We start from the raw sequence: 25401 nt of genomic DNA, 5'->3' as shown, positions 1-25401 counted from the left end.
ATTACATCTTCAGGTGTTAGCCTACAGCATTAGCACAAGTATTTAAAGATCAAGGTCTTGCAGATTAGCAGCTTGTTGCATGAATGACTCAAATCTAACAGCCCTTTTGGATTGTGGGTAACAGGAAGGACACGACTATAGTGGTTAAAAGACGCAACATAAGTCACTCTAACTTGGGGACATGGGCAATTTCTAAATCAGTTAAAGTTAGACATGAGTCAAGGAGCTGTGACACTAAAGCAATGTAAACCCAACTTTTAGTCAGTTACTCCAAATTAAGCAAGGGGACAAAGGAGGAAGTTTATAAATGACATCTTCAGATGTTAGCATCTTCCAAATTAGCAGCTTGTATGAATTGCATTTGTGGCCAACAGGAAGGACTATGAGAGTGAAAAAACCAATGCCAGATTGAATAAAAGCAAAATGCAACAAGTAACTTTGTTTAAATGCCTTTGAGCAAATGTTTATTAAACACAACTGCAAACAGTTTCTGTGAAGTGTACCTGAGGTGGTTCACATCCTGCATTACACCTTCAAACATTCCCAGAGTCTGAAGTAAAGACAAGAAAAAAGGGTCAAGCACATTTGTAAGAGGTCAATAAAGGAAAACTGCAGATTATAATCTGTCCTCTGGCGCCATTTTGTGGTCAAACAGTGACGCTGGAGATTTACTTGCTTCTCTAGCAGATTGTCCAAGCTTCCACTGCTGCAGGAAGTCAGGAATCCTGAAAAAAAAAATACAAGTTTATAAGAATAAAGAGCAAGAGGAGAATGTGAAATTTAAAGAACATTAAATGGTTAATTTGGTTAAAGGAATCACAAACATTTAAGTCACTAGTCAAGGCAGCACTGGCTTAATGCATGTGTGCCATGATGTTAAAAAACAACATTTCTCTATAGAAAATGGTGCAGGGACTAAGTTTAAGATGCCATTATCCCCATTTGCTACAATTGCTGTGAGCAAGTGAGCACATTTGAGGATGTGGTTACAAAAAAAATAATGACCTGATGCAAGTCTGCTGCAGGGACTCAGGATGGAGCTTCTGTTCCTTGTCCGAGTGACTCTGAACAGGAAGTGATGCTGACTCTGGGCAGAAGCGGAATAAGAAGAACCGGAAGTGAAGAGGCTGATTCAGGCCGTGTGTGATGGCTTTTTCCTTCACCTGGTGATGAATAATGATGCAAGTTAATGGCAAAACGCACACATGGAATTCCACACGTTTTCTTTTTCTAAAAGTCATTATCTACTGAAGACAATAGATATCCTGCAGAAGACAAGACACCAAGTTGGACATAAATGACAAATGGACCCTTGCTTAGCAGTACACCAATAAATATTAGGGTCATTTAAACCCAATTCATCTGCATTCAAACAAATTTGACATTAGCACAAGTATTTAAAGATCAAGGTCTTCCAAATTAGCAGCTTGTTGCATGAATCCTAAAGCCTTTTTGGATTGTGGGTAACAGGAAGGACACAAGTCACTCCTACTTGAGGACAATATCTAAAGCACTGAAAGTTAGACATGGGCATCAAGGAGATGCAAAACTAAAGCTTGATACACATCAAGGCAATTTAAACCAAACTTTGTCAGTTACTCCAGGTTTAGGCAAGGGGACAATGGAAGACATTTAAAAATGACATTAGAACAAGTTTTCATAATGAGTCCGATAGCTTTTTTGGAATGTGGCTAACAGGAAGGACACAAGGACTATAGTAGTGAAGAGAAGACTACAGCGTGAGAGAATTTACTCCAAATTAAGCAGGAGAGGATGGAAGAAATTTAAAAAAACATCTCCAGATGTCACCAACATGAGAAGTATTCAAAGCTCAACATCTTACATATTAGCAGCTTGTTGCATGGATGTGGCCAACAGGAAGCACTATGGTAGTGAGTGGAAAAAATAGAGTCCAGATTAAATAAAAGCAAAATGCTTCAGCTCAAATCAAACAAGTAACTTTGTTTAAATGCCTTTGAGCATATGTTTATTCAACACAACTGCAAACAGTTTCCATGAAATGTACCTGTGCAGATTACTTGAAGGGGTTGACTTCCTGCATGACTCCTTCAGACATCATCCCCAGAGTCTGAAATAAAGACGAAAGGGCACATTTGGAAAAGTCCAATAAAAGAAAATCACAAGATTAAAGTCCACCCTCTGGCGCCATCTTGTGGCGAAACAGAACAGATAGTGGATGGGGATTAACCTGCTTCTCTGGCAGATTGTGGACAAAAGCTTCCACTGCTGCAGGAAGTCACACACACAGGCCAGAATCCTGAAAAAGAAATGCACGTAAAAACAAAAAACCGAGCAAGGGGGAATATAACATTTAAAAAAAAAAAAAAAAAAAAAAAAAATCAGTCTTGCAGCTCGTACCTCTGGCTGCATGGACTTCAATGGATGTACTTTGTAAGAAGCGGCCGGTCTGCAGGCCGTGAGTCATGGCGTCTTCTTTCACCTGGTGATGAATAATGATGCAAGTTAACGGGAAAAAAAAAAAGGAATTCCACTAGTTTTCTATCAAAAGTCATTATCTACACACCTCCTTCGTGTGTCTCGGTGTTACCGCTGGAACCTACAAATGGATGAAAACAAAAGTTTAGTGAAAGGTGGGAATCTTTCGCAAATGTCAATGAGACGAATTGTTCAGCTTGATCCAACGGAGCCGGAACAAGTCCTAGATACAAGGGTTTTGGAAAGAGAGTCACTTATTAAAGCGTTAGTTCACAAAAATGGCAGAAAGTTGAACGGGGTTTGGTTTGTGGCACTCACCGAACAGACATCACGGCGGGTGGATGAGCAGTATTTCAGCCGCAGAGTCTGTTAAAAAAATAAAAAAAGGGAGAAAAGACACGTTAGAAAGAAACAACGCGTTCAAACGTGAACAAGATTAAAGACAAAAGGATCAACTGAGCGTTTTTACTTTACCTTCAGTTCAGGCTCAGCTGCTCAAGTGATGATTCACTGAGGTTCAGCGGAGAATGAAGCATTTGAAGGAGTTGACTTATATACACACACACACACACACACACACACACACACACACACACACACACACACACACACACACACACACACACACACACACACACACACACACACACACACACACAGGTGTCAGTGGTTGGCCTAATCACCTGCTCATTTACGTCACCTGTGATACCTGGCCGCTGGGGGGCGTGGTCTCTGCTCCACGTGACCTCGCGTGCTTCTCTTTTTAAAACAGTCGTTTTTGTCTTTCATACTAAAACTACTTGTAAATATAAACTCTACCTCCTATCACTATATTTAAAATGTATATGTTATTGTTTAAATAGTTCATTCACTGTGTAGAAAGTATAAGACTTTTTATTCCGCTGCTTCCAAAATACAGCTTTTGAAATGTATGTGGTCAGTTTACAGTGATGTTCATCTGAGAAATGAGAAATAAACAAACACAAAGTCACATTTAAACATCGATTACAAATGGTTTTAATTCAACACTGCAAAACCCACATTAACGCTGTCTCTGCTGGACTTTGATCACTTTTTATGGAGAAATTTTACAAAAAAAAAAGATGGAATTTAGGCTCCACAGAAAGACAGATGTGTAAAAGTCCAAAAAACAGGAGAGCATTTGAGATTCATGTTATTATTGTTCATATTCATCTCATTTAAATACTTTAAAAAGACCTATTTAAAGAATTGATCATACATTACAAAGAAATATGTGCTCAGTTTATTCCACACAGTGTTTATTTAAATAAATAAACCAGAATCAGGAAAAATACATTTCATTGTACTCGCAACATAAAAAATGAGGTAGTGCTTATTTATTGATTGACACAACTTTTTTTGGAGGTGTAAAACGAGCAGGGTATGAACAAACATCTGTTTGGATTTTTCAGAAACTTTTTTAAAAAGACACAATTTAGTTCTGGCAACACGTTTGAAAAGGACAAATGACTGAAATTGTACTTTCAAAAGATCCGTTTCGTGTTTTCTTCTCGGATTAAACTGAACAAATGACAATTCTGTTACAATTCAAAAACAGTAGTCGGGAAATAAAACATGGAGGTGAAGCGATATGAAAGACCAAGCTGATTTTTCCCACTAATTCAACTGGAAGTCAATCAAATATGAACCCGTTAACCACGCAACGCACATATATAAAGTGCTGCTCCCTGTGTGTACCAGAAACATCTTAGACATTTAATTACAACAACAGTGAATTAAAAATACTGATTAAAAACAATAAAAATAATTCTCTTTTACGGCCAGGAGGTGGCAGTAGGTGGGGGTCACGCGGAACCCGTGGCGTCCTGCAGCTCCTCTCTGATGGCGTTGAGCCCGCGGACTTTGTACGTGCCCTTGACGATGAAATGGAGGATCTTCCCGATGTCCTGCAGGTGAACCTCATACTCCTGCGACACCATTTGAATCTGATGGAGGACGGGAGAACGTTAAAACGTCGGAAAAGTGAGTTGTCAAAAACCTCCTGGTTGCTGTAAGCGAACGATAGAAATCCTCTTTTCTGACGCTGTTCTGTCAGCCGCGATGTTTCAGAGTGAACTTTCACCCCAGAAGACAGAGTCTTGTGATTGGCCAGTACTATTCAGCACACCCACTCACAGTACAGCTCCCCCTTCTGGAACGGTGGATGCACTGCTACTCATTATCAAAACATTGTTTTATCAATGTTTAAAAATAGCTTCTTCACGACTCCCCGCCGCAGTCCCTTTGACGACCTTTGACCCGGAGTCAGACCCAGAGTCAGAAGACACTGTTGCTCGTGAAACACCTCCACAACAGACGTTATTCTTCTTCTGCGGTTCAATGTACGAAACCGGATGTACCCGGACTAGTGCCCGGAGCAGGCATAGACATAAAACAGTAGACGCCACATCGACCGCTACTGCCTATTGGCGCTGACGAGCCGTGGGGCCGCCATCTTGGACAGGTTGCCCGCTCCACTCTGTCTTTCTGTTTGACAGCTCAATGCGCACTTTATCAATCGTAACACTGAATTCAAAACTTATTTTCACAGGGGTTTTTTTTTTGCTGCAAAAGTCATACATGTAGCTGTGATACAGAACACATGGTTCGGCGTATTTTAATAGTCATAATGGGATTAACAGTAATAGAATATTACTGTTAATCCCACTTTAAAAAAAAAAAAAAAAAAAAAAGAAAAACACAGCTTGGAGTCTTGGAAATCCATGCATGACAATTTTTTACAATATGTCCAGTGATTTACATTGTCAAATTAATCTTAATTGTCTCAATTACATTTAATAATAAAATGACCACCCCATTAATACGTTTTATGTTTTAAAATAAGTTTTTCTTTTATATAAAAAATGTTATGGCCGTCACATCACCTAAGAAGCCTTCTAAAGAGGTCAAGCATTTGATGTTAGGCCAATATAAGTGGGAAAGGTGCCCTCAAATATGTCACAGTACAACATCGGTGAGGAAAAGTCTAGAAATGGCCCATACAAGATCATGTTAAAGCCAGTAGATTTGCATGTGGCACATCAGGCAGTGACCAACATGAGGACAATCCACCCCCTAGATCATGCAATTGTTGCAATAAAAGTATCAAAATGATAATTTTTGAAGTGGATTTTCTCCAAAATTCCACAGTAAATGTGGACATATTGAGCATCACTGGAAAGGTGAGAAGGTCTAGTATGTGAATCAGGTGAGACATTCAACGGGAAACCTTATTTGGCCATTAGGTGGCACTGCAAAGTCAGCAACTGTTGCAATAAAAGAGTCAAAATGTTAATATTTTAAATGGATTTTCTCCAAAATTCCACAGTAAATATGGACATATGGGGCATCACTGGAAATGTGAGAAGGTCTAGTATGTGAATCAGGTGAGACCTTCAACGTTTAAAAGACATTTCATTCAGTTCTTCCAGTTGCCGAGTTTCGCTGGTGCTATGGCTAGCACAAGTCAACGGTACCTGCTAGCATGGCATTAGAAACACTCCGACTCCACAGTGCACCAGAGGCAAATCAGTTGTAATGGCAGACTATCGACGTACATGTCTGTGTTGATAGAATGTTTGAAATAAAACTAACCTCGCAATTTGCCTGGGGTGCGCTGTGGAGTCGATACTTGATGGGTCGTTGGTGTCACGTCGTCAAGTATCCTCGTTCTTGTGCGACGATGAAGTTTAAAAGAGAACAACAAACAGAAGTGAAGGATGTGGTTCAGAATAACATTATCTCTGATGATCCTCAGGCTGTTGTATCATCGTTCAGGTGCCAAAGTTAACGTGTCACTGTCACTGCCAGGTATCTGCACTGGAAGCTGAATAAGTTATTATTCAAAGTAGTCATGAGAATCTGCACGTCTTTGGACTGTGGAGAAAACACACACACATTCTGTTGCATCATTTGTATTATTCTATTTGTTGTTTTTAACTTTAGACGGCAGTAAAATCACAAAAGTGTGTTTTTGTCCCGATGCACCTGCAGCGCCTCCCTGAGGGCAACAGGTCAAACAGGTAGAAGTCAGGGTGGAAGCTGTCTTTGGTGATGGTTTAAGCTCTGTGTTGGTTCTCCTGCTGCTTTATGGTAAGTTTAACTTACCTCTTTCACTCTTGTAGAGGGACAGAGAACGAGCAGCACAACGTATGATATAGAAATGTCACTTTATGTGTACGTGTTGTAGTTAAAGGTGACATTAAACATGTCCAGATGAAGTCATCATTCAGATTAGAAACAAAATCCCTCCTCTCACCTGTTTAATCTCCGCCCTTCGTCTAAGCTGAGCAGTTAAATTAGAGCAACTCTTGTGTCTCATCATCATCATCATCATCATCATCACTGTGAAGCAACAGTTCCAGAAGTGAGGATGTCTCTGTCGTGTGGCCGTCTTGGTTCTTGTGGTTCTCCTGCTGCTTTATGGTAAGTTTAAAACACACACACACACACAGTTTGTGAACAGGCAACTGCTTGGGGCCCCGAGCTGATGGGGGCCCCCCCGACACTCGGAGCCTGAGGGCTGTTTTTACTGAAATGTGCAGTGACCAGGCGCATTCCTGTCCCCTTAAACAACAAGGGATGATTTGCAATCTCCCCACCTCACGTTAAGATTTACAGTATTTTATTGTTATTTACATTTTCACATACTTTATTTTCAAAATTACAAGATTTTTCCACGTTATTTAATTCATTTCGAATAAAAAAAACTTTTGAATTCATAAATTTTTTGTATAAAGATGATGAACACTGGTCAGAAGGAAGGGTCCCCTGGGAATTTTTATTTTTTGCTTAGGGTTAGGGTCCCAAACAGACCCTAGAATCGCCTCTGCACACAGACACACACGCACGTGCACACACGCACACACAGCTCATAAAGTGCACAATAGAAAAGGTAAACAAAGCTTCTGTTTTATGTTTTGCTTTTGTGACGTTTGTGATCACAGTTGCAGAGAACGAGGCTCTGTCTCGGTGTAGCATGAAATGCAGACGTAAATGCGTCTGGCCTGAATCTGTCTTAAACAGCTACTGCCCTCATGGTCAACAGTAAGTAGAGACGTCCAGTTGCAGCATAACAATATTCTCTATATTTATTCGCTTGTATAATGTGAGGATATGATTTTTAATTTTATTTTAACTAGATGTTGCCTCTACCGTGCATTTGGCTAATTCAGCCGTGATGCGACGACAAGACTCACCTGGAATCAGACGTCGTGGAGGATTTGGCTGTGAACTCTGCTGACCTGAGAAGGTTCAAATAAAGTCTTGTGGCTCTTTGCTGACATGGAATAAAAAAAAGAATATTCCCTTAACTTGCTAGCTCCTTTGTATTTTTTTATCATTATTATTACAATTAAAAATTACTCTGGATTAGTTGTCAGAATAGAAAACACGTCTGTCACTGTTCAGACTGCAGTCCATGGCCACATATGAATATTCATATTCATATTCATATTCATATTCATGATGATATTTCCCAGAATTTCAAAGTAAAAGTGCTTGTTTTGATATGGAACGACGTGTACTTCACAACAACATATTAATGATACAAAATTAGTTCAAAGGGGGCGTGGCCACGCCAACCATCGTAATTTGGGCAAATTTCAACCATTCTCCACGAAACAGGAAGTGCCTTATAATTCTGTCACACACTGACCGATCGCCTTGTAACTTCATAGGTGACACAAGAGCCTGAACATGTCTAGGTTATCATTCATTTTCTTGGGCTTTTGTTTTATTTACCATGTTTTCTCGACTGTGTCTGATTGTAGCACCTTTAGCTTTGGGTAAAACAAAGTTTGATTTCATTAAAAGATACAGATACAAAGCCGAATATTAAACATGGGAGCTTAAATGTCCAAAAAAATACTGTACAATACAACACCTCAGTACAGGTTAGTACGTGTAGTTCTCGCAGTCGTCCAGCAGATGGTGCAGTTTATACCCCCAAATCATCCACCATCCAGCCACGTTCAAATCACCAAACCCACGGAAAACTCCCTGGTTATGTTGTGTGAATAAATATGATCTAAACACGTGCATTTGTGTAATGTGAGTTAAAAACATACTATTATGATCACACATAGTGTATTTTACGCACGTCAGTGTTTCCTGACAGTTTTTCTTTCTTTTGTCAAATTTAAAGGTGCATTATGTAATAAATCTAAAGCAACTGGCCACAAGAACCAAGACGGCCACACGACAAAGAGACATTCTCTAAATCCTCACACAGTGTGTGACACTACTTTTATTCTGCTGTGGCTGTGTCACCCCCTGCTGGTGGCACTTAAACACTACAACTTTCCTGTGAGGAATGAAAAAGAATGGAATTTGATACCTTTTAAACCTTGCTTTTATTATTATTATTATTATTATTATTATTAACATTATTTAAACCACTAGGGACATTAAAAAAATTAAACAACGAACAACCTGTTTGACTTTACACTCATTCCAACAAAAATGTAACCTGTGTTTCAACTTGATTTTAACACTTAAATAAAACTTACAAAGGTTTCTGTTACTCACAACCGACTCCAGTCCAGTGTAGTGTAGTCCAGTCCAGTCCGTCCATGGAATCCGGTGGTGAGTGAAGCCTACAGATGAGATCAGAATGAGAACAGGAAATTACCCTACATATACATATATACATATACACACATATACACATATGTATACAGTGCAAAAGTATTCACCCCCTTGGCATTTTTCATGTTTTGCTGCCTCACTACCTGGAATTAACATGGATTGTTTGAGTATTTGCATCATTTCATTTACAGAACACGCCCACAACTTTGAAGATTTTTTTTTTTTTTTTAACTAGAAGCAAACCACAAACAGGACAAAATAACAGAAAAAGTCTTTGTGCATAACTGTTCACTCCCCCGAAAGTCAATACTTTGTAGAATCACCTTTTTGCAAAATAGTCAAAAAAGCGTGTATAATAAAAATAAATGTTACGCAACAATGACGTAAGTAATACATAATATGGGACTAAACTAAGATAATACAATGGTTTTCATCATTTTTATATCTCTATTAACAAAAAAAAACAATACTTAATTTGTAGCATACTCGTTTCGCTGCTTTCGGCGCCATCTTTGTTATGGCAAAACACACAATGCATTCTGGGTAGCCCTTGCTTCCAAGGGTGGTCTCGGAAAATCTCATTTCGTTAACCTTGTTATTTTTCTCCAGATTAAGACATTAAAAGAATATATCTCCCAGCTGTTAACGAACTACAACAGGGAAATGCATTTATGCATAAATAGAAGGACAAAGAAATGGCAGAAACCAGATTAGAGGGATTAGAACCACAGAACCATGCTACTCCACGTCTACAGACATTTAAATCAATGCTGTCGCTCCCTCCAGTAATAAGCCTGAGGCTCGAAGTCTTGGTGAAGAAGCGAGGTTTGTTCCAAAAATCAGAGCAAATTCAATAAAAAACCAAGAATTCAAGACTAAACATAAGCATGTTTGTGCTAAATTACAACAGCTGGCTTTAATGAAAGGAATTTACACCAAATCTTACAGTTTTAACAGATTTCCTCAGTCTCCATAACATTCATGTAGCATAAAACGCTCAGAAACGCCACAATACATATTTTAAGTAATTTTGGACCATTAAATGATGCTTAAACATACCTCACATGCTGTTTACGATTAGGAGGGGCTTTAATATCCTTGATTATTTCTGCCGTGTCCTTATCTTCCTTTGTTCTCATAACTTTATATCCCTCGTTCGACGTCTTCTCTGCTCAAGCTAGCTTGTTTGGCGCTACATGGTCTCTACAAACTATGACAAGCACACAGGAAGTAGGTCACCCGAAACCGGAAGTGCCCTGTAACTTCGCCGTACATTGACCGATCAGCTCCAAACTTGATATGTAAGACCAAGGCCCCGCACCAAACATGTCTGCAAACTATGACAAGCACACAGGTAGTAGGTCACCCGAAACCGGAAGTGCCCTGTAACTCGCCCATATATTGACCGATTGACTCGAAAAACACAGAGAAAAAAATGGCAGGAGAAAAAAATGGAAAATCTCCAAATGATCTTAACTCACTCCAATGCGCACGTAAACATAGAAAAACAAAAAACAAGTCCAAACAATGAAGTAATTGCAAAATTTTACACTGAGTGTCCAGAAGAAACATTGTAAAGATGTCATGTTCACTTTTTAAGGTTTATATCATGTGGCAGGAGAAAAAAATGGAAAATCTCAAAAACGAGCTTAACTCACTCCAATGCACACGTTAACATAGAAAATCAGAATACAAGTCCAAACAATTAAATAATTGCAAAATTTTACGCTGAGTGTCCAGAAGTAACATTGTAAAGAAGTTATGTTCACTTATGTTGGTTTTTAAAACTTGATTAGATGTGCAAAATAAAACTAAATAATAAACACTATTTAGATATGAACATACCTCAAGATTAATCAAGATGGTTTTAATATGTTTTGGGTTTTTTTTAGCTGTAGCACACACACAATATATGACAAATATGCTACAATAATATAGCATACACAATATAATAATATCCTATGTCTATGATGTAATGCAGAAGAAGAATAAATAAGAACAAACATTGTGGATAATTATATCATGCTGTTAACACTAATAAAGTATTTTATATATAATTAAATAACAGTAATGTATAATCATTGATGAGATGTGTGTGTGTGTGTGTGTGTGTGTGTGTGTGTGTGTGTGTGTGTGTGTGTGTGTGTGTGTGTGTGTGTGTGTGTGTGTGTGTGTGTGTGTGACAGTAAACGGTAAACTGAATGATGCTGAGATGCTTCACAAAATTACTCATCTATATTTTACTATCAAACTGAGAGGTGTAATTATTAATAATAATAATGCTTCACTCCACGGTTCTATTTTACACCATTACTGTATAATCAAACTTTGGCGCCCCCCAGTGGTGGTCGGAACCCCGTTTGGTTACCTTCCTTTCACACACCTGAGCGGTTGCTGACCTTGTCATGTTTTCTTCAAAATGGATGGATGGATGGATTTTCCAGTCAAACAACTCTTTATACCTTCCACTGAATTCCCTGCAGGTCTGGGTTTGATTATGGTTTATTATGGTTTGCATTAAATCATTGGTTCTCAAAGTGCGGCCCGGGGGCCAATGGCAGCCCGCAGAAACATTTCTGGCGGCCCGCAGTGAATAACAGTTGATAGTTTTAATCCAGGAGCTACTAAGCTTGTTATATGTTTATTGGACATTACTGGATACAGACCAATAAGTGTAAACAAAAATACTGGGTATTTACCTGGTTTCTATATGGTCAATTTTAGTGTATTATTGGGTTATAAGCTGGTAATAAGCAGGTAGCTACAGCCCCCAATTACTAGCAATTTACCCAATAAATATATGGTAACAGAAATGTGTTACTTGGTATTGACTTGTTATTAGAAGGTAAGAACAATGGCCAAAATACTGGGTAATTACCCAGTAAATTATAAAGCGTTATTATATTAATGCTTAAATTGCATTATATTAACGCTTATATTACTTAACGCTAAACTGTAGAACTGCAATCTGGTCATTAAAATGATTACAAATGGGATTTCATTCTGGTTTATTTCCTTTGGCGGCCCTCAGTCCAATGTTGGGTTCCTAAATTGGGCCTCAGGTATCAAAACTTTGAGAACCCCTGCATTAAATGATAAATAAAAACAGTCAGTCTTCCAAGTCAACCCATGAACCATGTTGAAGTCCTGTTGACTGCTGGAAACATCTTTATGTCTCACTGAGGCTAAAACATGACGTGGTCCCTCCCTCAGCTTCCTTCCTGTGTTGATGTCATGGGCTGGCTGACAACCACAGGAGGATGTTGTGATGATACATGTGAAGATCAGTGAAATCACATCTCATATATCTGCCCCCAGCAAACACAGCCAAGGCTGCATATAATCCACATGGAATGTCGGCTGAGAGTGGGAGAGTGTGGGGCTGAGGGATTACCCACATGTAATTCCTCACATCCACCATTGCTGCTTCATATAGCACCAAGTAAGTGCTGACATTTGGACTGATTATCTCCACAAAATGAGACAAACTGTTAATACGTTTTTCTTCTTCACTTTGTGTACCCAGACTGATTCAGCATTAGAGCACCTTTTGGGATTTACTAACACAGTGGTTTCCAAAGTCTGGGTCACGGCGTGAGTTTTGAACTCACCTTTTAGTTCACATTTATGTGCGTTTGTTTGAAATAACGTGCACAGAATGAAGTTGTGATTCGTTAGTTGTTAAAATATATTGTGGTTATAAATGAGTTTGTTGATTATATGCACACGATTACTTACTGTGAAGTAAGAGGTGTACTTTGTTTATGACTGAATATGTCCTCGGTCTTTTAAAGGTGAAGTAAGTAGTTTATAGTGTCATCTAGAGGAGAGGCTGAAATTTACAACAAAGAACTGCTCCTCCGCTCACCCCCTCCCTTCCCTGAGCGCTACGGTATCCTCAGCTGGTAAAATGTCGTCCTCGTCTTTCTCCGTGTCAGCAGATGAGGTTCGTGAGGCGAGGGAGAGGGCGGAGCTACCGCGGCCGTAGCAGACGAAGCGGAGAGAGTGGAGGCGGGACTTCTGCTACAAGTAAAGCGACGCTTGATTTGTTCTCTCGCGTTTGTCCTCACAGGCTCCGGTAGAAACATGGCGTCTCGCTGCTAACAGTGGCTATGCAACCGCGGCCCGCGGCCATGTTATTTTACATGACTTTTTGAAACACTACGAAAATGAAACAAAAACTATTATACAGCGACTAGACAATGCAGGAGCACATAATATGTATAAAAAAAGTGGATTTTTAGGTTTTATAAACCCATAAATACTACACAGTGTCCCTTTAATGTTTACATATATTTTCTAATATTACTTTTTTTTTTAATGTCAGATCTATGAGGTCAACAAACCACAGTAGTTTTCTGCTGAAGTGGGCTTGTGCAGCAGAGGTGACAAGTGTGCAGGGGGGGACATGTGTGTGTGTGTGTGTGTGTGTGTGTGGGGGGGGGGGAGTCATGAGGGCAGAGACCACCTCCAACTCAGAGGAAATGTCATTTCCAGAAGAAGGAAGGGGAAGTGGACTGAGACAGAGGGGGTTTCACGGGGGCTGCGCGCTTTTGCTGCTGCTCTGAAAGTCAGTGTCACAGGCGACGCTGGCTGTAGCGCACAGGACGGGACGGAACGGAACGGAACGGAACGGAACGCTGCTCCTTTCGGGTCCAAAACATGTTTGAAACGGGAAGTACGAACTAAGACTACATTTCGACGTTAACCCGCTGTTCCCTGCGACATTTCCAATGGAGTACTGGAGGCAGTGTGCGGTGTGGCTGATCGGCTGCAAAGTGCTGCCGGTGAACCACCGGGTGACCGCGGACGCGGCGCAGGTCTTCGACTTGGCGCAGACTCTGCGGGACGGCGTGCTGCTGTGTCAGCTGCTCAACAACCTGAGACCTCACAGCATCGACCTGAAGGAGATCAACCTGCGACCGCAGATGTCACAGGTACGTTGTTTAGGATTATTTTGTCATGCGTAAAGAATACATCCAGATCGAATGGGCTTACAACAGGGCACCGTTATTTAAACAGCAGCAACACGCCACAGTAGAAGTTGTTTGATACTTGAGGGCCACTTTAGGAACCCAACATTGGACTGAGGGCCGCCAAAAGAAAAAAAACAACAAAAGCTAACGTTCCTGGAACATTCTGGAAATCAGACATCGTTAGCTGGGTAACCTATAGCGCCATGTAGCGATGCACAAATTATGCTAAAATTCTGCCTAACCCAGTAGCTGCTGAAATTCAAGCTAGGCACTAAAAGTCTGGAGAAGCTAACAACAGCAGCTGTGACACTGTGTCGTTCTCCTGGCTAAAAGGCTAACTCGCTAACTTCTAGCTATCATCTGCCTTACTAGCTTGTTGTGAAGACTGTTTTTTAAGCGTTAATATAATAACGCTTTATAATTCACTGGGTAATTACCCAGTATTTTGGCCATTGTTCTTACCTTCTAATTACAGGTTAATACCAAGTAACACATTTTGTTACCATATATTTACTGGGTAAATAGTTAGTAATTGGGGGCTGTAGCTACCTGCTTATTACCCAATAATACACTAAAATTGACCATATTGAAACCAGGTATATACCCAGAATTTTTCTGGGTAATTTGTCTGTATCCAGTAATGTCCAATAAACATTTAACAAGCTTAGTAGCTCCTGGATTAAAACTATCAACTGTAATTAATTGCGGGCCGCCAGAAATGTTTCTGCGGGCCGCCATTGGCCCCCGGGCCGCACTTTGAGAACCAATGTCTTATTGTGTTCATGCTGCACGTTGGGTCATGGTGGTGAATGTGTCGTAAATCGATATCCTCTTCAGTTTCTTTAGTCCACGCTTTAGTGGAAAGGAAAATGCAAATGATTGCACGGTCATAATATTTCACATCACCCTGAACAGCCAGAATAGGAAGGATTTATTTTGCACCAGATACCTAAAGCATCATTTAATATGGGGGAGACACATAGAGCTCCAATCACATGTTGAATTCCCATGTGTTTTACTGAAACTATATATATATACAATATATATATATATATATACATATGTATATATGCATAACTTGCCCACTTTGTACCCATGTAGCCTGGAAAGGGTACTGGTAAACTGCCACTGGAAAGTGGGCGTGAAGTGGACAAACAGGAGTGGGGCCACCATGGAAACCACTTGGGACCCATATTTTCAGACCAAATTATAAGACTTGTGCCCAATAAGTCTTATAATCTTGGGCATACTGGCTGGGATTGTTCAAATAAAGGTCTTAAACATGGAAGGAAATTTGAACTGCAGTGTTTGGGTTATTTCAAAAGAGGAAAATGACTTAGAGTTACAATCTAAATTGAGCTTTTGAACCACGTGTCCAGGGTTTGGGAACTGTAAGCCTTATTTATTTTCCTTATTTTTCCTTGGCACACTTTCAAACTGATATATCTGTGACTGTAAACACCGAGGCCACAGAGCGACCTCGGTCAGACTCTGGGGATTACACTGTGTTATTACTGTGTGATGTGGACCTGTCTGTAGCCATCTATTTGTTCTAAATAACATCATTAACCCAAACAGACGTGTTGCCTGCTGTTGGTAATGACTACTCTGGTATAAGTGACACAGAGCTCGGGCGTCCTTCAGCATGTACAAATCTAAATGAATGGTCCCAGGTTTGACGTCCTGCTGCCACTGGAGAGGCCTGATAAAATCCTGACTTTGATCCTCCTCTTGGCTTGAACTCTGACAATTTGTGCAAAGCCTTGTGGTTAGTCATTTTTCAAGAATGTTTTTTTTAATCACTATCATGGACACCAGATGTCCTATAGATATTATTTTATAAAGTCAGTGGTTCAGTTAAAATGACAACAATCTGTATCTAGACGAGACAAGCAACAACACATTCTGCATATCCTGCATGTCCCTCGTTCATTAATAGTTTTCATGCATGTTTGCCATATTTCTCAGTAAGAGCAAGACTTCCTGTGCATCGACCTAATTCAAGCACGCATTAGAACTAGGGGTGGGGGAAAAATCGATTCACATAGGAATCGCGATTCTAACCATCCACGATTCTGAATTGATTGAGAAACTTCAAAAATCGATTTTAGAAAAAAAAAAAAAAAAAAAGTATATATATATAATTTTTTTTTTTCAAGTTTCTATTTTGAAAAACCACACAAAACACCAGTTTGTGTTTTTTTGTGTACAGTTTTTATTTGTTTTTATTTGTTTTGAATGAATAAATGTTAACTTTTGTCTTAAGTTTGCCTTTGTGTGATCACATTATCACATTATCTTGTACAAACTGTATTGTTTTGATGTCATAATTTGCCTTAACACACTATGCATTGTATCAATTTTTTAATGGAGAATCGTATGAATCGAATCGTGAGCCACCCAAAGATTTGCATTCATTCCAAGAAACCCAAACTTTTGACATTTTAATCTAAACTGGAAGGATACTTTATGAAGAAGCCATGCAAATGTCACTCTGTCAATGTATTCCTGTATCCCGTATGGCTTCAAGTTGATTTAATCAGACAGTTTTTTACTTTTACACTTTTTATTTGTCCAAAAAAATGCTATATGCCTTAAAAAATCCTCCTTATCCTCGGATAATGTCAATGTCCTATAGCTGGATATTTGGTGGTCTTTCACAATGGCAGTGTTCTGTCCACTGGACCTTTCATCATCATCTTCACAGATGCTGAAAGCAAACACAGGCTGCTGAACAATGGATATTCAGAGCCTGCAGCTGTAGGTCATCTGACTATGGCTGACAAATGCATGTGTGCCAGATTTTAAATGGCCCTGTGATTGTGCCCTGCTGCTGACCTCTGATCTTGGAAGTGGAAACAAGAGCACGGAAGTAATGGACTTGATGTTAAGAGGAGCATCGTAGAGGGATGAAAAAGCTTTGAAAAGGCTTTGAACGTGACGTCTGAAATGTCTTGTGTGTAGCTCGTGTTTGAGTAATTAATAATTGTTTTATGTTCTTTACTGAGTTTTCTTACAGAGAACAACTGAACATAAATGAAGCTGAAATAAGATAATACAATAGTAATTAACTAAGTGCTTTCCGTAAAGTGCTTTAATGCACTTCCTCCGCAGACAAACAGGACCCCAGAGGGCGCTGGAGTAATTACAGGCGCCTTCACGATGGACTGATAAAAATGGGTCTATCTGTTCCCAAGGATTTCTCTAAATAATCACATATTTCCATTCTTGTTTAGTCATCACTTAATAAATACTTTTTTAGTTCAACTGGACCAACCATACAATCAGACCTCTGACCTCCAAATCCAAACCTATAAGCATCACTTACTTTCTGCACTTTTCCCACAGAAACACTGATCCTAACAGGAAGTGACACATTGTCATGTTGCACTACGAAACTCATGTTTCACTTTGTTTGCACAGTGTGGTTCACTTTCACGTTTGTGAAGTTGTTGTGAAACTCACAGAGTTCTGGTTATGAAGTCACTCTACGACCATTTAAAACAGGAAGTATTTAGGATTGCATTTTGTTTTTATCGGTACGAGCATTGGAAATGTCAGACACAGACTTGGCGACTGGTTCAGGTGGCGGTGGTCAGACTTTAACCACATTTGGCTGAGAAAAATATTTATAGAAATCCATGTTTTTATCTTCACTGAACAACAGTAACATCCGTAGTGTGCAACATTACAAGGTACCTTATGATGCCACGATACCAATAATATCAAGGTACCATTCTGCGATAATCAATATATTGGAATCAATAATCATTACGATATCTGTCTATATATATATATATATATAAATCTAAAATTCATACTATAAATATGTCATATCTTATTACACAAACCACATGTTTGGATTCTAAATGACTCATTTCTCGCCTCAAATGATTTCAAAACTGCGTTCCGGGACACAGAAAAAAGATTTATTTCAGGTTTATATTTGTATTTTATCCTGCTATGTTCCGCCGAAATGCATTCTGGGATATATGGCTTTCCCAAGTACGCTCAAGTCACCACCCGATGCACACTCGGTAAAATGGGCGGAGCGAGAACACTTCCTGGTATGAGAACCGTAGTCGCTGCTCGCGTTCTTGAGAAATGGAACAGAACTTGGACTGAGGCTGATGACGTTTTCACAAGTACGGACAAGTACGCACAAGTATGGATCTTGAGAAACGGCCTATGTATTGAATGTGGATGACGCATCTCTCGATGTCTCCACTGTAAACTCCCTCTTCTTTGGCCAGGTAACTTCTGTCCAAATTTCCATCATTCATTTGAGCAGTGCCACCATGAGGAGACATGAAGTAGTGACTTCAAGCGAGTGAAACAGGCAGGGACTGTAGACTTTAGAGCACCTTAATTTATTTGTTCAAATATCAATTGTTGCCCTGGAATATCGATTATCGTAACTGCATGAGGAAGGAGAACAATATACGGTATCACCAAATCGATATGTCTTCCTGATTTAAACTTGGTGTTAGATTGCACTACTGGATCACGCCGCCTGTAATGCTCCCTACTCTCCCTTCCTCCCCCTCTCAGCCCACTTCTTGGCATTTATCAACATTAGGCACTGGGCAGAGTTAGCGTCAGAAAGAGGTTTAATTACCCCTTAAAGTGTTCTTTCCAGGAACCGTCCATCAACCAAGCTTGACAGAATGTGTTCCTGTGGTTTTTGTATAATCTTGCAGACAACGAAACCAAAGAAGAAACAGCTGAAGACATAACACTTTTACAATTGTCCTGTGTTGCTCCATGCAGTTCCTGTGCTTGAAGAACATCCGCACCTTCCTGACGTCCTGCTGTGATGTGTTTGGGATGAAGAAAAGTGACTTATTTGAAGCATTTGATCTCTTTGACGTCCGGGACTTCGTCAAGGTAACGCCGTCGTCCATCGTGATGCTTATTCTGTCACTTCTGTCACTTCTTCATTTCCTATAGCTGCCTTCTTTAGTCACAACAAGCTTCTCAGGATATAGCACCTGTTCAAGCTTATCATTCATCTCCTACTCATCTATGACATAGACCACAGATGAGTGATTAAGAGGATTGTTTGTTTCCCTTACCATAGAACTCTGTCGGCACCATTAGTAGACGTGTGATAGTATGTACACACACACACACACACATACACACACACACACACACACACACACACACACACACACACACACACACACACACATATATGTATATATGTATACGTGTGTGTGTATACGTGGGCTGAAAATGAGCAGAAAATGATGAAAAGGTTAGTTTAGTTACTGTGAATATTTGTAATATATTAAAAAAGATACAAAACAACTAATTCATTTATAAAAATAAATATTTCTACTCCAATCACCCAATCGTAATGTGTGGATTATCCATTTATAATGTGTGGACTTGATGAGTTTGCAGAAGTGATGAAATTCCTTTCTTGAATGCATCTTGAAAGCTGCTCTTCTAAACTCACTATGCTATAGGTGCAGCTGAAATTATGAAATTAACCAGGGATCAGTGAATGCATCTCATTCGCTGCTCCCATGAGCTCAATATGCTGTGAACCCTGCATTACTTTCACTAGCTCTCATGCACTGCACTTGAGAATATTTGAATAGTGTTTTTGCCTGAAATGTCCATCCCTACCAGGACTGGATTTAAAGAAAATAAGCTTCATCAATGAAGTCAGTCTTCAGTTGATTGACCCAAAATAAATATTAAATACAATAATAAATAATAAATGTATAAAATTATAATATCAATGTTTTAATATATGCCTTTCTTTATAGACAACCCTGTTCATTAGGTGAGATCTAGTTAAGTAAGCTAACAGTGGACCTGACCTCTAACCACTGGGGGCAGATACTAGAGATATCTGGTTTCATTTTGGATTTTTAACTAAAATGTACCTAAATAAAATGTTTTTGAATCAAACATAGGTTATCTGAATCTCAAAAGTGATTGTAGTGAACTTATATATGAACTTAATGTACTGTATATGAAACCTTCAAACACAATACAGTGGAACTGGTGATATGGTGTGTGTGTGTGTGTGTGTGTGTGTGTGTGTGTGTGTGTGTCCACACATGTATCTTCCCTGTGCATGTCTGAAGGCTTGGAGGATTGCTGTGTTATTGTGTGAGGGACACAGTGTTCTAAGTGGGTCAGTGGGTTTGTAGTGCTCTCCTCTGTGAAGCCTTACTCCTACAGTTCTGTTATTCTGGTGCTCGTACTCTGTATTCATTCATTATAGAGGCAATCCACGTACTGCTAATGTATCTAAACTAAGTGTTATGTATTAGCTTTTTCAAATATTTTTATTGAGCAACAATCAGTGCTTGTTCTTGCAGTTAGAGGGGAAAATGTAGTCAAATACACACACACACACACACACACACACACACACACACACACACACACACCCCCCCCCCACACACACACACGCACACACATACACTCCTAATATTTTTAATATTACAATTTAATATCTCTATTAAACTATATGCACTTTTTAGAGAGCACTTAAGTCTTAGCTTTCCAGGTCCCTTTAGACACAGCACAGGGAAAGGTTCATTCATTGTTTTCATTTAGGCGTATTACACATGATTACAGTGTTTAACTCAAATCCCAGGGGGGAAATACTAAGTGGTCTTTAGTATTAGAGAACTGATTAATGCAGTACGATGTTGAGCCTTGCATGCAGTTTCCTCACACACAGTCCACTTCCATGTAGTTCAGTGTAATACATTCTAAAGAAGCTTGCAGTTAATCTGGCCACTAGTAATCCCACAGGGGAGGAGGTGCCAGGCTGAGCAAATCTCAGTCATGTTCAAGAGTTGTCCATCACACAAACAAGCTTCTGGAGAAGTAGAGGACACTGCAACATTACACTTCCCCCCCCATCGTTCGTTAAAAAATGTGATTAGTAAAGCGATTGGACTGGACGAGCTTCAGGGGGTGTTGTACTGTACAGCCCAACGATCTAAATCTAAAGAGAACATCTCAGATCTCAGCCAGTCTAATCCACTGGGGTTGAGTTGTGCCAACTGCTGGGCCTGTAGACTGAACATTTAGTCCACTAACCTTCTAACCGACATTCTTGTGGGCAGCCATGTACACGCACTACATGTCTGAGAGAGCATTTCCTGCCTTAGCCTGAAATATTTCTACCCTTTTACTCATACTCATACTGTGTGCATCCTGGTCACTTAAATTCTAGTCATATAATCTCAATAGTCGATAGCTTTGAAATTGTACATTTGTAGATGTGAAAATACAGCTATATTATTTACCTTTACTGTCTTTACTGCTGTGGCAACTTAACCTTCCCCATTGTGAAGGTAATAAATTGGACTATCTTACATCTTACCTATCTTTAATTGTGCTAAATGAAAGATTCATTTTTGTAAACACCTCTGTTGCGTACAGTAAAATGAGAAGCTTTATGTCTCAGGCTTGTGTCTGTGTGGTGAATATGAAGTTGCTGCTGAAGCCAGTAGTTGATTAGCTTAGCTTAGCATAAGGACTGACAGTTCTAGCCTGATGTGTAGCAGAGATATATGGTTTTACATGTGGCCAGCTGGTGTACACAGATCATTGCTGTCTGCTGAAGTCTTCTTCCACAAACGGAAACCGACAAAAGCAGCGGAGACTGCACAGTTTTGTTGTTGCTTTATTGTGGAGACACATTGGAGACTCATTGCATTTACACTCCCATTCAATGTGGTTACAATGTGTTCACGAACAGGTCTGTTGAGTGAACGACCTGAATGGAATCACTTCATGAACTGATTCGTCCCTTTCTCAGCTGCCGATTAGCGCTCTGTCGCTCTCTCGCCTGCACACAGAGAACTGTGCTGAAAGTGCTGCTGTGTCGCTCACTCGCTTACTACACGAATGGTAGTGCATGAACTGAATGAGGGATTTGGCAGGGCAACTGTCTCTGTATTTATTTGTCTTTCTCTTTAATCCATTCACAAATAAGAAGTGACACACATTTGTTTCACCTTCAGGTCATGGACTCACTATCGAAGCTGTCATACACAGCCATTGCACAGCAAGCGGGATTCAAGTAAGTCACTGAACGTTACAAACACAGACATGGACCTCAACTGACCCCAGACATGTTTTACCAGATCATTGATAATAAACCTGCAAATTTCCCAGGTTTCCCAGTAGTGTTCATGTTTCGCTGTCCTTTCTAGACCATTCCCAACAGAAGAGAGCCTCAAGGACGAGGACATTTACAATAATCTGGAAGACTTGATTGAGTATGTATGAAGCATGACTCTGCAGGCCCATTACTGATGATGATGATGATGATGATGATGATGACAACATGATTATTTAGCTCACTCTGCTCATCATGTTTCATGTCATGGATTTAAAACTATTTACAGGCATCAGCGCAAAATGCTGATTCCTCTGATTCTCACAAACAGGAGCTGTTTACACATAACTGCTATTATTATTGTTTCATTATCCACAGGAAATCATGCATGACTGATCAACACAGGGATGTTAATGTGTGTGTGTGTGTGTGTTTTCACTGTGCACAGTGAGAATGATGACTTGTACACAGCAGTCTATGGGCTGGAAGAGGACCACACAGGTGGAGAGATCTATGAAGATCTCATGAGGACTGAGCAGCACCCCCCACTGGTAACACTGTGCATATGTCTTCATTTTAAAAAAATGAACCACATTAAAGTTACATATTTTGTCTCTGAATATTTATCATAAATGGTCATAATCTCTTCTTTTCTTTAATTCTTTAATTCATGGCCATAATGAGTAAGCCAAAAAAACATTCCATATATACCATTTTATACCATATATGTTTAATTAAACTTATTTAGTAATGTAGGCTTTTCTTTCCCAGAACAACAACAACAAACGTTTTGAATAATGTGGGTCATTTGTTCCGTCTGTATTATCTCCAAGGCCCACACTTTGGCAAACACTGATATAAAGTATGAATCATATTGTGCTACATACTGTACAGGTTTGTGTGTAACTGTCATTAATGCAAAATCAGCTAAATCAATTCAATTGGTACATTTGAACCATTTTAAATGAAAGTATATGCTTGGGTAGCTTAATATATAAACATGTCTCAGCTTGTATGATATATGCTAGTCTATTAGTATATTAAAATAGTAACTAATCACATGCAGGTGCAATTTGAGAACTTCAATGTAATGATTCCATATATACATTTGTACGATCACAATGTAGTAATATATGTTGTTTTTTCCAGAAGCAGGTGGAGTTAGACGTACGAAGCTGCTGCCTCGCAGAGATCAAACAGACGGAGGAGAAATACACAGAAACACTGGAGTCCATCGAGAAGGTGAGGAACGTGCCTTGATAATCTTCTCTTCGTTGACATGGAGTTGATCTTCAGATTCTGACATGTCAAAGAAACGATTTTGTCTGTGGCAGCAACTCGACAAGTAAAGGACGGATTCACATTCAATGTCTTGGCATGTTGGTCATGGCCCAAGAAAGAGGAGTTTAGATTGTGGTGGTGATCCAGATATGATTTCTTTCAGTTTTTTTGCTTTGGCGGCCCTCAGTCCAATGTTGGGTTTCCTAAATTGGCCCTCAGGTATCAAAACTTTGAGAACCCCTGTTCTAAAGGTTAACCTTCAGGGAAAGGGGAGTTGAAAGTGAGGAGAGTGACTTTTGTTTCATTTCATATTTGTTCCTTTTGTTTTCTCTCTCTAGTATTTCTTGAATCCACTGAAGAAGTTCTGCTCTGCTGCTGAAATTGACAAAATCTTTCTCAACATTCCTGTAAGTCAGACAACTATCTGCTCCTTGTCTACTAAAAATGTTTTTTGACTAGACATTGATGGCTTCCCCATCTTTTGCAGGACCTGGTTAAAGTTCACAAGAGCCTCATGGTCGATGTGCAGGACTCCATCTTGAACAAAAACGCTTCAAACCTCTATCAGATTTTCATCCGTTACAAAGAGAGGTACATACAAACTGCACTCATATAGCACTTTGTCATGTGTGAGGTCCATGAGGTGTGAAGTTTAAAAAACGGCCATCAATGACAGTATGTCATTGGCTTATACTTATCAGTGAACAGCTTTACTGCTACTCATGCTTTCATTTTTCAGTTTTCATGTTCACTACCTTGCAGTTGCAGGTTGCAGTGAGCAAACAGACATTTGAACTGTGCCATGCAAATATCATTGCTAAAGGGTGACATACATTTTCTCTCATTTGCACATACAACATATGGTGACAATACTACAAAAGTATTTGTCTCCAGCTGGTTTAGATGTGATAAATTATTGTACAAAACCCATTATCTAAAAAATGCAATGAAAACTGTTATTTAGCAGACAATGTAGATATTTCGTCAATGGGGTTTATTTTCAAGATTGTCCTTCTGTTAGCAACTGTCTACAGGTTTTGACAGATTGAAGTGTTTTTTTTTTTTGTGTGTTAGGTATCCAAGTATGTTGCCAGTCAATTTTGGTAGGGTCTCCCCACCCATGAAATAATAAATTATCAATTTTAAAAAAAAATCCCCATTTCTTATAATGGGCAAAACTGTAAAAGAGACAGCATCTCTGGATGTGTGCGAAGGATCACACACTCTCCCAGACTACCTTTCATACGGATGTATATATCACACCTTAAATCTATATGGATCTACATAGGTAAAGTTCTATATAGATCCACAGAGTCTTCTGGATCCAGTGGATACATTTTAAACATTTTCAAACACATTTGGCTTCTCTTATATATACGTGTATATATATATATATATATATATATATATATATATATATATATATATATATATATATATATATATATATATATATACACACATCTTTTGTGTTTGATGTCGTCACAGTCTGACTGTCTTTCCTCTTAACTATAGATTGCTCATCTATGGGATATACTGCAGCCGTGTGGAGATTGCCATCGCTGTTTTAGACATGGTTTGCAAAGAGAAAGAGGATGTCCGACTCAAATTGGAGGTTAGACACCTAACCCCCCCCCCCCCCCCCCCCAACACACACACACACACACACACACACACACACACACACACACACACACACACACACACACACGCACAGTTCATCAGTCACTTCTATTATATATTTTGTGCTCTACACATTTGGTGTCATGTCATAGCTTGTTGATAAAAGATAGTTTTTATGTTTTATTTAGCATTTGATATCAAATCAAACACTTTTATTTTATCAAACGCTGTCACATATATTGTTTGTTGTTAATCTCTTACTGTCAATCTCTGAGTCGTGCTGTACAGACTCTTAATGCCTTAAGACCTGACGACTCCTTCAGTCCAGTTTTTGGACTGAAGCTTTGCTGTTGG

General features: G+C 39.4%; 2 protein-coding genes across 2 annotated transcripts in view; one reads left to right on the top strand and one right to left on the bottom strand.

The window, feature by feature from the left end:
- LOC310942344 (histone H3.2) overlaps nucleotides 1–25401 on the bottom strand; it is a gene marked incomplete at its 3' end in the record, with an annotated part of 127085 nt that overhangs the window by 29251 nt on the left and 72433 nt on the right. The gene's annotated exons all lie outside the window — the stretch shown is intronic.
- LOC310942773 (guanine nucleotide exchange factor VAV3-like) overlaps nucleotides 13800–25401 on the top strand; it is a gene marked incomplete at its 5' end in the record, with an annotated part of 44394 nt that continues 32792 nt past the window's right edge. The window contains 9 exons of the mRNA XM_083908207.1: nucleotides 13800–14003; nucleotides 18813–18929; nucleotides 22046–22104; nucleotides 22238–22303; nucleotides 22592–22694; nucleotides 23293–23385; nucleotides 23763–23831; nucleotides 23912–24015; nucleotides 24940–25039. Coding sequence (XP_083764333.1) covers nucleotides 13800–14003; nucleotides 18813–18929; nucleotides 22046–22104; nucleotides 22238–22303; nucleotides 22592–22694; nucleotides 23293–23385; nucleotides 23763–23831; nucleotides 23912–24015; nucleotides 24940–25039 — 915 coding nt within the window. The remainder of the gene's footprint in view (nucleotides 14004–18812; nucleotides 18930–22045; nucleotides 22105–22237; nucleotides 22304–22591; nucleotides 22695–23292; nucleotides 23386–23762; nucleotides 23832–23911; nucleotides 24016–24939; nucleotides 25040–25401) is intronic.

Source organism: Microchirus variegatus, assembly GCF_963457635.1.
Source record: "Microchirus variegatus genome assembly, chromosome: 21".
NCBI classification, from domain to species: Eukaryota; Metazoa; Chordata; class Actinopteri; order Pleuronectiformes; family Soleidae; genus Microchirus; species Microchirus variegatus.
Note: the sequence above shows the minus strand (reverse complement) of the source record. Positions and strands in the feature narration are given on the sequence as shown.